General features: G+C 53.4%; 1 protein-coding gene across 6 annotated transcripts in view; it reads right to left on the bottom strand.

Annotated features, from left to right (window-relative positions):
* The window catches only part of UXS1 (UDP-glucuronate decarboxylase 1), a gene marked incomplete at its 5' end in the record, with an annotated part of 75,590 nt that overhangs the window by 6,599 nt on the left and 51,708 nt on the right, over positions 1-17,283 (bottom strand). For all 6 annotated transcript variants that reach the window (XM_079720911.1, XM_079720912.1, XM_079720909.1 and 3 more), the window contains 5 exons: positions 2,462-2,505; positions 2,904-3,023; positions 9,096-9,217; positions 12,034-12,093; positions 14,857-14,961. In XM_079720911.1, coding sequence (XP_079577037.1) covers positions 2,462-2,505; positions 2,904-3,023; positions 9,096-9,217; positions 12,034-12,093; positions 14,857-14,961 — 451 coding nt within the window. The remainder of the gene's footprint in view (positions 1-2,461; positions 2,506-2,903; positions 3,024-9,095; positions 9,218-12,033; positions 12,094-14,856; positions 14,962-17,283) is intronic.

A 17,283-nucleotide genomic window follows, 5' to 3' on the forward strand; every position in this document is an offset into this window, starting at 1 on the left:
AAAGAACTGCTGACTTCAGATGATTCCTCGCTTCTAGAAACTGGCAAAAAGTCCCTTCATCACTATGGCTGTTAACGACCACATCCCAACACGTCCTCTGACAGCACACGTCTCTGCATATTTGGAAAAGATGTTAAAATGTGCCATTCAGTAGCATCCACAAACATTTTTAATGTGGGGGGTCCATATTAAGCTGGAAGGTGATGGACACTTATGTAATCATCCTGAGGGGGAGGGGCATGCATCTTTTATGCAAAAAACTGGCAACTTTTAATGCCAAAAGTGCACAGATCACATCCATTTAACCTGAAGCTCTTTAAAAGTGTCATTTTGACAAAGTGACTTTTTAAGACAACAAAGCATGCCTCCGTGATGGGGTGAGGACGTACCCTGGCCATGAGAGCACCAAGCACAGTCATGCCAGGATGTCAGCACACACGCCACCCAGAGACCGCAACGGTCACCCAGAAACGGTGCAACGCTGCCACAGGGCAACTGTGGATTTTGGAGATGGGTAATTTAGTTCAGTAAGTACAGATCTGAACATTGTGCATTTTTAACTGTGAAGTAAAAGAGCCTCAGTTTCTACAAAATAGCTTGTTTAAAACAGCCCAGCATTGGTAAGTTAACTCTCTGGGCCAAGCCTTGAACAATGGAGAGCGAAAGCCGGGAAAACTCCTTCCCCGAGTCTGGTGAAGTCGGGGAGCCTCAGCACGTCATTGAACAATGGAGAGCAAAAGCCGGGAAAACTCCTTCCCTGAGTCTGGTGAAGTCGGGGAGCCTCAGCACGTCAGAGCCCACTAACTCGAGATGTGAGACCAGCAGACAGCACGGCCTCACGAAGAGAGGATTTGCCCGAAGGGCCCCCAACACCACTTCTAGTGACACCACTGAGGTCCCTTCCAGGGTGCACCCTGGCATCTGGGTCAGTGATGGGGCGCGTGGACCGCGCAGGCCGGCCAGCGAGGCACGTCCTGTCAGGGATGGAATGCAGCCTGTGCATCGCTCAATGCCTAAAGGATTTTAATCACCAGCATAAAACAAGCACCTGAGAGGCTACTTTAAATGAATTTTGTATCTGATGCCTTTGAAATAGTAAGAACGGGTTGTAACTGATGCTCCTTTCACTGCACAGTCTCTCGAATACTCCATGAGGTGGTACGGCTGGAGGAGTCTGGGGGCCTTGATGAGGCTGTTGGAGGAGATTCAACGTGACTAAGACATCAAGACCCCCCCCACCTCGAGAAAGTGCACAGATGGGGGCCGGGTGAGGGCAGGCGGGGTGGACACGTGTCACGATGAAAAGATGGCACCCGAGCGCAGGATCCCAGGAGCACGGTCCCCACACAGACACGGGCCGCAATCGCTTCCTTGCAGCGCACGGCTCCCGGGTGAAGTGCTCTGACATGAGAACAGGCCGGCTAGCTCCTGGCTGAATCCCTTCTTAGACTATTTGGGCAACAAAGTGGGCCAGTGACATGATGGTCCCAGGCTTTTGCCCTGCTGGGCAAGATACTAACCGATGGGGAGAGAAAAACCACTGTTCCTTATAAGACACTTACTCAGCTTTCTTTTGGACTAAATGTGTGAAAATTCACAAACACTTCTTATAGGAAAAAAAAAATCTACCGTGGTTGTGTTTTTTTTTTCTTTTAAACCAGGCAAAAATCGGTGTGGTTGCTCGGGCCGAGGTGGGGTGGGAGCCCCCCAGGACCTGCCACCACTTCGCCTGACAGCATCCCGCAGGCACCAGGGACAGCATTTTCTGATGGACAGGGCACTCCAGGGTATTTGTACTGAAAAGTGCAAATATACGGTCCCAAAACATACAACTAGATTTCCCAATGATTCAGGACACCACAAACCTATGCAGAATTCACCACTGTGCCACGTGGGAAATATTTTGGTAGATGTAACTGCTCAGATAATAACTCTTCTCTCAGAACCCAAACCGCACTTTAAAACTTGCCACCAACTGAACTAGCCGACAAAAAACTAGACTGAGGAGGACTACCAAGAAAACAGTAAATATGACCGTGCGAGACTATTCAACAAAGTTCTTAAAATATTTTTATCTGCATTTGGTTTGGGCACCAGATTTGTCAGCATTAGGCCACTTGACCTCTCAATGATGACAACCCCGTCCACCCCAGAAGGCGCGTCTAAAGGGACTGATTTCGGCATCTGTAGGTGTGCTGTGTACCTGAGGCCGTCGTCACCTCAGTGGCCTGAACTGGAGGCCCTGGGTGACCCTCGGGGCCGGCAGGTTGGCCGACAAGACACTAGGTGGCAGCAGGAGACCAGCACATCCGACCTCTATTGGCAGAGAAGCGGGAGGGGGGGCGCCCGCGGGAAGAGCAGAACTAACTGTCAACCCAGCTGCTTCACCGGAATGAAAACAGCAAAACGAACAAGTGACCCAGATGGGGCTGGACGGCCCTCGCCCGCCTGGGGGTCTTACCTGACGTACTGGAAGGCCCTTGTCTGCGACCCGGATCCGTACACCTGGGGGGAGACCACACGGAGGGTCCCGGAACCGCGGACTGCACGGGAGCCTTCAACCACCAGGGGCGTAGCCTGACCTCAGCCCTGACAACGCCAGGGTCCGGCCGTGCCAGGCCCTCCACCGGGCCCGGGGCCTCGCCCAGGGGCACCCTGAGGCGCCCTGTGGACAGAGACGCCCCTGGGCACAGTCGTGGGCCAAGAGCACGGCGGGAGAGGCCTTTGCAGGCAGGCCTTGAGCCCGAGGCACCAGGGTGTCTGCAGCTTGGGGAGCAGGGTGACATGAGCCCCGTCCAGGGTCACGGCTCCCGTGTGTTCCCTCCACGCACCGCCCCCTCCCTCCCAGGGCAGCGGGGACTTCAGGGCAGGGCCCCCCCACCCCGCGCCCGCCCGCCACCCACCGTGAGCGGCTCCCCCTGCAGCGCCTGCAGGATGAAGTTGCTGACCACCCGGCCGTCGTTCATGTGCATTCGGGGTCCGAAAGTGTTGAAGATCCTGGCCACGCGCACCTCCACGCCTTCCTGCAACACAGAGGAGGGTGAGCCCTGCGGCCCCGGCGCCCCACACGTACCTCTGCTCTTCCTTCCAGACGCAGGCGCTTCTCCGTCCTGATGAGATGCTCTGTTCTCTGTAAACAAATCTGGAGGCTGCAAGTTACACCAAACTCACATGAGCCCCGATTCCCACCACCTTGAGGCCCCCGGCATGAAACGTGCTGCAGAAACCTGAGGGACAGTTAAAACAGTGCAAGGGGTTAATGATGGGTATACATTTTTTCCCCAGTAAATAAATATCTACTTTCTTAACTAGGACCATGATGTGCATCTCTTTCATCATCTCTTTCACATAATATTTTGTATAAATTTATCACTCAACAGAGATTTAAATGTTAGTGAATGTTTAATGGCTGATTTGAAGAAAAACAAGAGAGCGCTTTGTCCTGGGAAAGGAGGGGCGGGTGGGCGTTCCGGAAGGGCTACACTGTACCTGCTACACACCCCCAACCTGTTCTGCTGGAGAACTCATCCGTTCAGTGAAAAACCAAAGACAATCTGGCACCTGATACAGGCTACATACAGCTAAACAGCCTGGGACGATGCCAACGTACATTGTTTACAAAAACGGGTGTTCCAGCCCTTCCCAGACTTTCCCACTTGTACTTTCAATGTTTCCATTTTTATTACAATAAACATCTCTTACTTTTGTAATTGGGGAAAGCATATTTTCAAACATGTAGTCAAGGAAAGTATATTTTTTTAAACCCCAAAAGCCTTCTGCAAATTATCTTGTTTAATTATCAATTTCACAGACTGCTTTGTCAGTGATAAGAAGTTAAATGTTTCTATCACACTCTGAATCAGCGGACTCTTACAGCAATCCATCACCCATCAGACAACAGGCGCGCATTTCCGGGTGTCAGAGGGCTGGGGGGGTGGGCTGTGAGCCTCGGGGCTCAGTGGCCAGGCCGCGCCGTCTGTCTCTCCTCACCGGCAAAGTGGGAGAGGGCGGGGCTCGCATGCAAGTCAGCCTCAGCACAGGCCCGGTGATGACAGCTTAGCTGCTGCCGGGGTCCTGCTAGTCGGTACAGTTCTTTCCTGACTCTACGTATCACAGCCGGTACAGGCTGGGAACCTGAGGGACCCGTAGCCGATGGGGCTGATTTAGCACAAAATTTCTCCACCATAAGTACGGCGAGTGAACGGCTGTGGGCTGCGGCATCCCTAGGGCCCCACCAGGCCTCCCAGTGGCTGGAGCTGCCAGCCACCTCCGCCCCCAGCGGCCTCATCTAGGTCTCCACGTGTGCCAACGTGCAGTGGCTGGCAGGTGTGGATCCAGCGCACAGTTAGCTTTCAGAAACCGGAGCTGCCACATTTCTGCCAAGCCCCAGCAATACGCCATCAAGCCTTCCCATGGGTATTCAGACTCCTAGGCCTAAGATGTGAGCTATAATTCCAGGTCCAGGAATAAACCAACCCTGTTCTCTACTGAACTGACCAGGTAGCATTTCAAAAACGGGGGGTGGGGGTGGGGCAGGGAGGGGCAGAGATGCTGCTCTCACTAGAAAACAACTCCCAAGTTCCGCCTGCATTCACTTGTTAAGGTGAGAAAATCCCAAGTGGGTGAAGGTGGCTTTATTCCAAGAAGGGATGAAAAGCTCAGCACATTCGCAGCGGTCAGGCCATGTGCTGGCAGGGCGCTTGGGGGGCTGTGCTTTGCTCCCTCCCCGCCCCCCCAGGAATGCTGGGCTCTGCACACATGAACTGCAGCACAGAGGGAACTGGCTGTGTGACCTGTCCACCTGGGTCCGGGGCCTCAGGGGACGGGCAGCTCCTTCCGACTACCAGGTGCGCTGACACGTGCTTCCCAGGAGCCCCGGCTCTCAAGCTCGTTCACACCCTCTCCGCTGTGCCAGGCCTACCCTGAGGGAGGCGCCCAGCACACGTTCGCCTGCAGGGAGCAGGACACCCAGAGAGCGGGAAGCCCCCAGGAGAAGGACATGCCATCCCTAAAGTAAGGGGGTCACACAGCCCCGAAGGCCGAACCACACGATCCCCCCCGGCTTCTCATAAACATACCTTCGTGGGGTCCACTTCCCGCCTGGGGACGAGACCGAGGCCATTACAGAAGGAAGAGCTCAGCTGCTGAGCAAGATGCCCGAAGGTGCAGAAAAGTTCCCGTTTACGCTCGGTGGTGGCAGAGGGAGGCCACACAGGTTTGGGGACAGCGGGATGCCTGCCTGGCAACTGCCCTCAACGGTCCCGCCAGACCCTTAACATTCAGACCAGAGTGGTCACTAGGCCCAGGCCACGCCCAGGCTCAGCGCACGGCCAGTGGGGAGTGGGCACCAGAAACAGGCCTGCACTGGGGGTTCCAGGCCACGGGCTTAATTAGCCCCTTGGGGTGAACCCCGCTCATTGGACAACCATCCTTTAGCTGGTTGCTGAACACTTTTTTGTTAACTAAGGTATAATATGCATACCAGGCATTTAAGTATTCTAATGCCAGAAAATAAAACCATACCCTCAAGGCCCTGGACTAGAGGGTTTCTGAGTTTCCTTTCTTTCTGCTCTGCGGTCTGTGTTTTTAGGAATGGTGGCCTGTTTCGCAGACCCAGCCCCGTGGGTGGGGCTCAGACCCCTGAGGGTCAGATGCAGGCGGGGCCACGGGCTCCAAAGCACACAAGTGCTGACCGCAGCCTTCTGGACAAGTCTGCACGTTTACGAAACCACCACGTCCAAGGGCTCGGACGAGCCCAATGTAACTTCTCTGACAAGTTCAAGTGTTCCTGAAAGATGCGATGCCCTTTGATCCCAACTGCCAGCTCAATCCAGCCCCTGGAAGAAGACTCCAGGGAGCCCCTCTTTATGTAAGAAATGTGCCCTGAAACGTACCTGCGATAGATTTTCCTGGGAAATCAAATTCTATTTTGAATACATTTTAGGATATTTAATTCACTGCAACAAACCCAGAAGAGAATCCTTTAAAATCTTTTATAAAATGTGTATTCATCCCTGGATTTATCTTGTTTATATTCTCAATCCTTATATATTAGATTTATTCAGAGAAAGATACATCCACATACCATATATGGTCTTTTCAATAAAATGATGATTTATGCTTAAGAGGGGACATGCCTTTATGTATTAAAAAAATTAGATTATTAAAATAATTAACTAAAAATATGCCAAAGGCATTCTATTCCACCTGGTTCATCATTTTACTGGCCATTATTTTTTCGTTTGCCTCCAGATAGCAAAGACTAACACCCACAGTTGTGAAGCAGGAGAGTTGCAATACTGAAAGTCAGTCGCTATGCTGCTTGAACTCCAAAGATGGTCTGACCTGCCCCAGACCGGGCTGTGCCCACAGGGGCCAGCCCAGTGTGGCAGGAGGGGCTCTGACTCACCCCCTGCCACAGGTAATGTAAAATCCCAAGTGAAAGAATTGCCCAGTTTTCCCTTCCGTTTATCTCTGAATGGGACCATGGGTGGTAGTATTTTTTCCTTTTTGCTTCTCTGTGTTTTCTTATTTTCTATCCTGGCAAAGCAACCTGCAGTACGAGAATCCCAACACCCCTCAACTGTGTGGTGTCTGCCCTGTGGACACAGAGAGAAGATGCCCACGGTTCCCTCCCCTCAGCATGACTCGGACAAACGAGGGACAGCGAGCACAGGTACACTGTTTAGACCCAGCTGTGGTCACAGTCTTGGACCCACAGCTCTCCCTAGAAGGGGACACAGTACGTGTAACGTGAATAACAAGGTATGCGAGGTTTGAAGCTCACACTGGGCCTTCAAGGCCACTTAGAACCGGGCGAGACCACAGGGACCTCCACCCAGGCCCAGGCACCCAGCCCTGCTGTCCTGCATCAGCCCATTGGCCTTGCAGCCACCAGAACCAGACAGGACTCCGCCAGCCACAGGGCCAGAGGCATGGTCACTCCCGGACCTAAGGGCCAGATGGCAGGAGTGGGTGAGGGACTGTGGGGAGAGCGGGACCCACACCTGCCTCCAAGGCCACAGGGGCAGGCCTTCCACGGTGCATTTCCAGATGCCCGGACGGCACTGCTCACCTGGGCAGACGGGAGTCCTGGGGCAGGTGTGCTGAGCAGAATGCACAGGTTACACGGTGCTGCTGGCCTAGACCCGAGCTTCACAAAAGGTGCTGAGCCTGTGTCCAAAAGCAACGCTCGGACCTGACACTGTGATGGGGAGCAGTCTGTGCACTGTCCCCAGTGAGAAGCCCACTGTCACCCTAACCACCAGGTGACTTTTGCACACAGGTGACATCATCTGCTGGGGCCCCTGGTGGGAAGCCCAGGCAGACGGCCCCTGCAGCAGAGGCATTCTGCAGCGGGCGCCACCCTCCCGGCCGCACACGGGGCTCCTAGAGGATACATTACAGGAAGCACCATCTATGCGTGCCTCTCCCGAGACCTGTGTGAGCAGAAATGCACACGCTCACGGTCCCCAGGTGTGGAGGGAGCTGTGATCCTGCGCTCACGAGTTGGACGGCACTTACAGATCCCGGGTCGGCACATGCGCAGTGGAACCCACACCCTGGGTCCTGGCATCTAGTCAGTGCTCAATAAATGTTGGCTACGCTGTTACTAAACACCACAGTTATCATGAGCTCATACCTTAAGGGAATATGAATACTTGTTAGTAAGTTACACTACTCATCACTTAATAAGAACTAAAAATTCAATAAAAAATGTCCTACTTGCCCACCAGCTTTACCTACACAAAAACTCACTAATACACCCACAGACTGAAAGCAAAACAGCCGAGAACCCTATTGATTTATGTCCCCTCACACACTCCAGTTAGTTTTCTTAGGCACCAACGTATACAGAGGCTGTTCTGTGTACCTGGGAGACCATCTTATTCAACTTTTGGGTCAAGATATTTTGGGCTCCAAAATGATATAGTTTGTCCTTTCTAAAACTGATTAAAATAAATGGATACTACAAGCCAACTGCCCAAAGTGGCTTAGAAAACAATCAGTCCTACTCCTGGCCAAGAAATAAGGCAGAAAAACCTAAATATCAATACCTACACCTCAGCACAAGATTATTTTGTGGGTCGTCAATATTGGTATTTCATTAAAAATATAAGAGAAAAAAGTCTCTGCCAACTGCCCTCCAAAAAACAAACAAGGCACTCAGTGCCCCCAGCCCAGCCACGAGCTCTCAGCACTGGGTACCCAGGCAGGGTCCCCCATCACACAAAGCCCGTGGCCAGCTGACCTCCGAGCTGGCCGGCAGGAGGAACCCTCGGCCTGAGAAGGCTGCTCCAGGATGGACACTTGCTCGTCTCTGGGTCCCAGAGTGTGGCCACCACGCCTGTCAGCAGCCTGTCCTGGAACCAGCCCCGTCCACGGTTATTCACCTACACGTCTCTCCAAGGGCGTGTCTGTGAGGGTCCCAGAGCTGGTCAAGCACAATGGATGGCCTGGCTGGGCCCCATCTGGACGTCTGACTGGCCCCTGCACAGCCCTCAGGCAGGCAGGACAAGGCCCTGTGACCAATGGGTCACGTCTCCGGAGTAGACAGTGGGGAGCCAGGTGGGAACCCAGACCCCCGCCTCTCGGCTGTAGGCTCTACCTGCTCCAGCATGGAGGTGAGCAAATCTGTAACTCGGAAAGATCCACAGGCAAGCCCCAGCACAGCCATGATTAAGGAAGCAGGGAATCAGAGTAAGTATAAATAACCATCCCTGAAGAGACCTATATTAAAGCCAAAATGAATTATACCCATTAGAAAACAGAAAGGTAAAAGTAAAAAAAAAAAAAAAAAAAAAAAAATTCCACCGATTCGGAGGCTTCGGGAAAACAGAGGAACTTATTAACTGCTGGTGGGTGAGCAGGCATAAGGCTGGTCCCAGTCACTCAAGGGTATTCCAAACCTAAGGCTTCAGCCCTGGAAATCATTTTTCAAAAAAGGAGACACATGGGGAAAGCTGCTGATGGCACCATTAATTTATGACAGTGGGAAACTGGGGAAACACCCACCCCCGGGCAGGGTCAGTCACGGTGCTTTATTCCAGCACAGTCCTGGTCTACACCGCCAGCTCCAGAGCTGGGTTGGATACCTGCTTCATGTAGGCGTAGCACATGGTCTCGGCGACACGCTTGCCTTCGTCGTAGCAGGCTCGAGGTCCTATGGGATTCACGTGGCCCCAGTATTCCTCGGTTTGAGGGTGGACTTCAGGGTCTGTGGGGGTGGGGAACAATAAGGAAGTGCTTTCAGAGTCTCCCTTTGTTCACGTTCATACACTTTACGAACAGGGGATACTGATGGTGCAAAAGGGAGCTTGGGAAAGACCAAGGTGAACATCTCACCTGGAGAGATACCTATCAGAGGAGCACCTTCAGCGCCCCTCGGTCCACCTCTAGTCCAGCGGGACATGCTATCCTGACCGCTCATATCAGTGATGAGTTTTTACAGGAAAAAAAATTAATTAAAAGAGCAAAGTCTCTCGATTTTAAGTCTCCCCCCTCCCGTAAACTGTTCTTAACTTTTAGATTACTATACAGACTAAATTAAACATCTATGTGAAAAGACATAGGGTCCAGTTTCACATTTATAAAATATAGAATTTTATAAAGCATGGATTTATTGAAAACATTTTAAGAGCCTCTCTCTGGAACAGAATGGCTTTCACCTGTGCTGTCACCAGAACCACCTGACAGCCTCAGTGACACACCTGAGGACCTGGTCAGCCCTGGTCCTCTAAGCACAAGCATGCAATGCAAAGAGCTCTTTCCCCAGCACGCATTGTGTACTTCCCAACGCCTGTTTTTTTGGTGTGTAAACCAATCACACTTTAAGATGTACCAGAGGAATGGACTATTTAAAGAAACCTAGTCACAAATTATTATTTTTAAAAATATTATCTTGACTTTTTTAAATTTTTGGCTGCGTTGGGTCTTTGTTGCTGCGTGCAGGCTTTCTCTAGTTGCGGCGAGTGGGGGCTACTCTTCATTGCAGTGCGCAGGCTTCTCATTGCAGTGGCTTCTCTTGTCGCAGAGCACGGGCTCTAGGCACACGGGCTTCAGTAGTTGTGGCACATGAGCTCAGTAGCTGTGGCTCACGGGCTCTAGAGCGCAGGCTCAGTAGTTGTGGCTCACGGACTTAGATGCTCTGCAGCGTGTGGTATCTTCCTGGACCAGGGCTGGAACCCCCGGTCCCCTGCATTGGCAGGCAGATTCCTAACCACTGCATGCACCACCAGGGAAGTCCCTAGTTACAAATTCTTTTTTTTAACACAAGTGCATTTTTGGAATCAATTAATACCTGATTTATCCAGTACAGCAGGAATTTTACACAACTCTGCTATAAAATGCATAAATCTTTGCCAAGAAACCTGGATAAGGTTCACCAGCCCCATGTTACAATTCCTTTCTGCTTATGTCAGAGCTGAAGCTCGTGGGCATAACGGGGCGTGAGCCGGGACAGGACAGGACCCAGACCTCTGCAGCTGCCGCTGTGCTTCAAGTTCCCTGAGAAGCAGAATAGCTCAGAGGCAAACAGGCCCTGAGAGAAGAAAACCAGCGACGGGACTTCACATGGATGTGCTGATGACGCAAAACCTCTTTGGGGATTTCTGCCGAGGGCTGGGCAAGCTGGACTCCCAGAGGGAGACCCTGAACGTGGCAAAGGACCAGAAAGAGAAGGGTGGGCACAGGCACCACCCCTCGACTGGTACTGTCCGGGCGGACAAGCCCGAGGTTCACGACACACAAGACCACCTTGCTACGGCAGAAGCGAGGGTGCGGAGGGACACCTCGTCTGGACTCTGTGTCCCCCGTTCAGCATCGGGGAGGCCGGCAGACCAGGCACGGAACCCACGGGAGGTGGGTGCCTGCAGACCCCGAGGCCCCCCGCTGGCGGGGCCCCCGTGAGTTACCCCGACGTCACTCACAAGCCCTGAAGACCGCGAGCTGCCGTCAGAGATGCAATGCTGAGTTGGGGGGGTTGGGGGGGTGGGCATGGGAAAGACGTCAGGGGCCTGGACGGGTGCCGCCAGCGCTCTGAGACGGTGACAAGGATGCGGCCCCGACAGCGTCAGCACTGATGCTGCTGGGACATGTAACACAATGGGCCGCCCGGTGCCACTCGGGGACCCGCTGGGCCTCTGCAGAGGCTGGAAGTGGGGAGCAGGGGGACGGGGAATAAAGGTCTCCCTGCCTGCCCCGCTCCCAGGGCCAAGGGGGAGCAGGTGAGAGGGGGCGGTGGGTGCTTTGCCTTCCCACGGGGGTGGAAAAGAGCAGAACTGTATCAGTAGAATTGCTGCCTCTATGGGTTTTTTCCATCTGGTTCCCTTATTTATTTTTTTTTAAAAGGCATCTCTTCCCATGTTGCTTTCTCACTTCCTTTCCGCGACAGTAACGCAAGGAGAAAATCGCATCGCATTAGCATCTGGCTTCTGCTGCGTCCACTAAGCAGTTCTCCAGAACCCTGCGCCCAGCTGGCGGGGCTGAGCAGGAAGCCCCGTGAGTGGACAGGTGGTCCTCAGCCCTCTCCGGACGCTCACTGCCTCAAGGCCTGTGGAGGGCAAAGCAGGCGCCTGGGTTTTCTGGCTCCACCTACTTAAGACTCTTCCAGAACCCATCCTCCTACAGGTGAGGCAACCAGCCCACATCTCCCCACCGAGCAGGCTCTAAAGCCGACCCCTGAGCTCCTGGGGGGGTTGGGGGACCCTGCTCTCAACTGGAGCAAATGCTCCAGCTAAACTGGCAAAGTCCCCAAGGATCTGACTTCTGGGGCACCTGTGGAGCAAAGACACTTTTGTGGATTGGTAAGTGGCGGGTGCTCTCGGGCAAAGTGACAGGACACCATCCTCAGGGGGTGGTCCTTCAGCAGGAGAGAAAGGCTCGCCCCAGCCGGAGGAGGGAGCTCCTTGCTGCCATCTGCTGGAGAGCAAGAGCCAGCCGGGCCTTCCTGGAAATGGAGTCCAGACTCACTGGTCCCTTCTCCGCCTGAGATGGGATGCAACCATCCAGGGGGCCGGAGCGACACCCACTCACCTCCGTACACCTCCGAGGTGGAGGCCAGGAGCAGACGGGCTCCGACTCGCTTTGCCAGCCCTGCAGAGAGACACACACCAGGACACCGTCACCTTCAGGGAACAAGGAAAACACATGTGCACACGCTCATTTCTGTAGCCAATTTAAGCATTTTTTGAGTATTAACTGTATCTGATCATCCATGCATCTTCAGTTACCCACTCTTATTGCATCTACTTTGGAACCAAAAATTAAAATAGTAAGGAAAGCACGAATGAACCTCCAGAAGCACAGTATTTAGCTGGACACTTGTAACTACAAGCAGGGCCAAATGCAGAGTCTGTGGGCTTACTGTTAAGTCATGACTTGAGTAGTTTCATAAAGATTCTGTCGCCCGAACGTACCACCCGGTATTTCATCAGGTAACTCCGCCCCACCCCTGCAGGGAGAAGGCAAGACCCCTCGAACCTCAGCCCCCCGCCACTGTCCCCCTCAATGGTCGGCCTCCCGCCCCCACTCCCCACACGCCCCAGGCATCTCCGACTGCCCCCGAGCCCGTCTCCTGTCCGGGCACCTCCGTCCCGCACCCTCCCTCCTTTGAGGTCCGGCTTCCAGAGCATCTTCTCCAGAGCAACTGGCCACATCCTCGTCCTGCTCTGAACCCTTCCCGGGGTCACCCCCCTCCATGTAGAACGGACTAGAGCATCGTCACCTGCAGTGCTCAGGTAAGTCCTCCAGATGCTCTCACAGTCCCAACACAGCAGGCCCTGCCCCAGAGAAACCCACTGCCTGCACTCCACCCCCTGCTTCCCAAACGACTCCCCCACGGAGCCTCTGTGCACAAACGCCACGGGATGAAGGCCTGGCCGTGCCACTCGCCAGGCACTACTCAGGGCAGAGGGCCAACTCGGGCCGTCAGGTGCACCAGAGGGAGAGGCTCAGGGCGCGTGCCAGCTGCGGGCATCCCGGGGGTGTCGGGGGGCGAGACAGAAGGGTCCCAGCGTGAGTGTATAGGAGCACCTGGCGGAGCCCTGAGGATGCACAGCAAGAACAGAGAACAGCGCTGGCGAAGGTGCGGACGCCGCGACGAGCTTGAGGAAGACAACGGCAAGAGGGCTGCAGCTGAAGTGGAATCACAGGCTCCCGGCACTGCAGGCCCAGCTCCCGTGTTCCCACCCCAGAGATGCCGGCCAGGCGGACCCCGCCAGACCCACTGCTGCACAGAGGTGGTGGGAGTCACAAAGGATCCTGAGATCTTTTTTTTTTAAATTAAACTTCCAATGTGAGAAAAGCGTAGATTCAAATGCAGTTGTTACAAGTAATCCAGACAGATGTCCTTTGCCTGGTTTCCCCAACGGTAACAATGTGTAAGACCAGCACGTCATCACAGCCAGGATACTGACAGGGATACAGTCACAGAACACCCCTCACCACGAGGCCCCCTGCTGGGGTGAGGCCGGTGTTTGCACTGAAACTGGACAAGGTTTCACCAAGACGCAGCCACACTTAGGGCCGGCAGGGGGTGACGCCGCAGAGGGAGGGCCCCCCAGGCTCAGAGCACCCGCCCCAAGTGTGGAAGAGCTAGTGACACTGCACCCATCTCAGAAAACCGAGTCCCACTGGGTCTCCTTCCAGCCTGGCCACTGTCCCCCTGCAGCCTTTGTCCATGTCGCCCCTGGAAGACCCTTCCCCACACCCCCTTCACTCGTGGTTCCAGCCCCAGCCCGAGCCTCCCCACCCTGGAGCTCTAAGGGCACTTCAGGGCGCCTGCTCTGGGAACCTGTCCGTCCCCCATGGTCGCCAAGCCCCTGAGTGTAATCCTCATCTGAGCGCCCCCAGTGGACGGGACGGGTGGGAGGTCAGTCGTCTTTCTAAACAACTCCGTGCACATGAGGCTGTTCCCGCACTGCCTCTAGCTCTGTGTGGAGGAGGGGCTGGGCGGCTGGAGAGAGGGGGCAGGCGCTTGCAGTGCCAAGAACGGGGCATCTCCACCAGGCGCACCTGTGAGCAGAATCGGGCTCTGTTCCGTCTGCAGGCCGACGCCCTCTCTGGATCAGAGGAATCACCCTTCACTTCCTGCACAGCCTGCTCCCCCGAGGGCTTAGTGTAAGAGACGGAGCGCCCATCCCCACCACCCTTCACGCCTGTCTCCCAGCTTTGCTCAAACTAAAACGCAGCGCTATTTCCCAAACCCATTTACGGAACCTGTCTTAAATGTTCCTTTATTAAATCCACTTTTTACTTGACATTTAAAGAAGTGGTTCCTCTCTTCCACTTTGCACCTAACCAAAACCCCTGGTTTTCTAAACCTGTGGGAACTGAAGCGCCTGATTTCAATCATGCACGTGTACACGGCCCAGACTCTGGCTCTCAGGCCAGCTGTCTGTGGACTCGCACGTGCGGCCACCTGGGACGGTGCTCACGCTCTCATCTCCCGCTTCCAGGGCGAGTCCTGCGGTCGGTCCAGAGCCAAGAGCTCAGTTTCCACCACCCCATGAGAGGCGCGCTCCCCATCCTCCCAGGGGCAGCACCCAAACCGCGTGGGCTCAGTCCACCCGCCCCATCTCGGATCAGAGCCACCAAGGCACACATGCCAGGAGTCCCGGAAAGCACAGGAGGGGAGGGCGGCCGCTCAGGAGCCGGGGGATGTCACTGCCGACCCCCATGACAAGTTCTGATGGTGAACCAAGTCACATCAAGGGCACGGACGGAGACCGGCGGGGTGGGGGTGGGGGGGAGCGGCGCCGGCCGAAGACCAAGATCAAACTGGAACAGAACAGTCAGTGACCGACGCTGGACCAAGACACCCCGACAGCAGCTGCAAAATAAGGGAGGCCAACTCACCCAGCATGTTTAGAGTCCCGATGGTGTTGGTCTTCAGTGTCTTGATGGGGTTGTACATGTAGTTGGGCGGCGAGGCTGGAGAGGCCAGGTGGTAGATCTGGTCCACTGTGGGGGGCAAAACCACGCCTGTTACGTCCACGGGAAACACTGAACAACTGAACTCCTAAGAATCAGACCGTGTAATACAGGTGTTTGTGTGTCTTCCGCTGAAATTCTAGTTGTCACGTTTCCTTCTTCTTACAAACTAGTTTACATGTGCGACAGGAAGAACTTTAAACAAAAATAGAAAGTCTCATTAATCTGGAACAAAAACGTGCTGGCCCCTGACGTGGCCTGTTCTCCTCTAATCAGAAACGGTCTGATTACCAAGCTGATTGCTTTCTGAGAAGATCTGTCCTAGATAAAGCATTCAAATCAGAAGGCAGACTGCTTCTTCAGACAGAGTTAAGCATGAATATTAAAATAAACATTTTAAATTTATAAAACAAAGCTGACACGAAGTGCACAAAAGTGTGGGAGAAGAGAGCCTTTTGCTCTGTTTTTATTTATCCTGCGTATAAACAACAGACCCAGAGGTGACGGTCGGAGGGTGGTTTTTAAGGCCACGAACGGCGAAATGTCTGGATTCCGCACAACTCCCCTGGTGCACACGTGACCACTTTAATGTCACCACCTGCGACCCTCACTCCCCAGGGTCAGGCGACCCCTGCCCCACAGCAGAGGCCGGCAGGGCCGTGTTCCCTGGGGGAGCCATCCCTGCAGACACAGTGTCTGTGATGCCACCCACTGCGCTACAGTCAAGAAAAACCACCCCCGCCGAGGCCAGCCAGGGGACGGGGTCCGAGACACCACTGCCAGTGGGACCCTCCCTCCCACATGGCTCGGCCCTGACATGAGCGCCTGCAGGGACCCTGCCCCTCCACCCCTTGTCCCCTTGCCCCCCAACCCTCTTCCCAGCCAGGACCACTGCTGTCCTTTGAGGTCACGGCACATCAGGAGCCAGGTTTCAGAGATGATGGGTGGAACAGGCAAACTTGAAAAAAAAGGTCCCCATGATGAATTCTGCAGTATGACGTTCTCAGAGACCAGCCCCCGACCAAACATTGCCCAATCTCCCCACATCACACACCGCTTGCCCCCCTGAAAGTCTTCTGTCACCCCCGGGGCGGCGTGGGCATCAGTGCAGTGCCATCCGGGACCCAGGGCTGTTTCCCGACACATCCACCCCAGGGTGAGCAGCGGACGATGCTTTCTCATCCTCAGACCAGGAGAGCCTAGTATTCTAGGCGGGGGGCTTGGTCTCCACTCAACTCACCCCAACGATCACGGTCTTTCAAGCCCTAGGGCATCTGGGGACGGAGGACACGTGAGCCACCAGGACCCGGATGGTTCTGTGCACACGGCGTCTTTGGGAAGGGGTTCTAGGTGAAGACAGACTCATGGTATAACCTGGTAACTACGGTTTTTCCTATACCGGGACCATACACCACAGGAGGCAAGAACTACGTGTGCAAGGCTGCAGGTCCTATCTTCTGGGTGTTTACTGACGTGGCTTCTTGCTTTGCTAAGAGCTTTCCAGCAAACTCCTGATGGGATTTTTATTTTTTTAAGTCTTCTTATTTTAAAAACAATACTCTACAACATCATCTCCATCAAAATCTCAACAGCATTTTTTTGCAGAAACAGAAAAAAATTCATATGGAATCTCAAGAGTCCAAATAATCAAAACAATTTTGAAAAACAAAAGTTGGAGGACTCCCATTTCCTGATTTCAAAACATATTACAAAGCTACAGTAACAAAACAGTGTGTTACTGGCATCAAGACATAAAGACCAATGGAACAGAATAGACAGCCCACAAACAAACCCTTCTGTGTATGATCACACAATCTCTGACAAGGGTGCTGAACCACTCAATGGAGAAAGGACAGTCTCTTTAGCAAATGGTGTTGGGAAAATTAGATATCCACATGCAAAAGAATAAGACTGGACCCTTATCTTACACCACACACAAAAATCAACTCAAAATGGATTAAGTACCTAAGTATAAGACCTAAAGTAATAAAACTCCTAGAAGAAAACATAGCTGGAAAACTGCATGACACTGAATTTAGCCAAGATTTCTTGGATGTGACACCAAAAGCAAAGGCAACAAACGCAAAAATAGACAAATGAGACTACATCAAACTTAACTTTTCTGCCAAGATCAAAGGGCATGATCACTAAAGCAAAAAGGCAACCTACAGAATGGGAGAAAACACTTGCAAATCACATATGTGATAAGCTAATATCCAGAATATATAAAGAACTCCTACAAATGAAAAATAACCAAATTAAAAAATGGCAAAGCACTGAATATACAGTTCTCCAAAGATGATATACAAATGGCCAACAAGTGTATGAAAAAATGCTCAATGTCACTTATCA

The sequence above is a fragment of the Hyperoodon ampullatus genome (genome assembly GCF_949752795.1).
Source record: "Hyperoodon ampullatus genome assembly, chromosome: 15".
Taxonomy (NCBI): Eukaryota; Metazoa; Chordata; class Mammalia; order Artiodactyla; family Ziphiidae; genus Hyperoodon; species Hyperoodon ampullatus.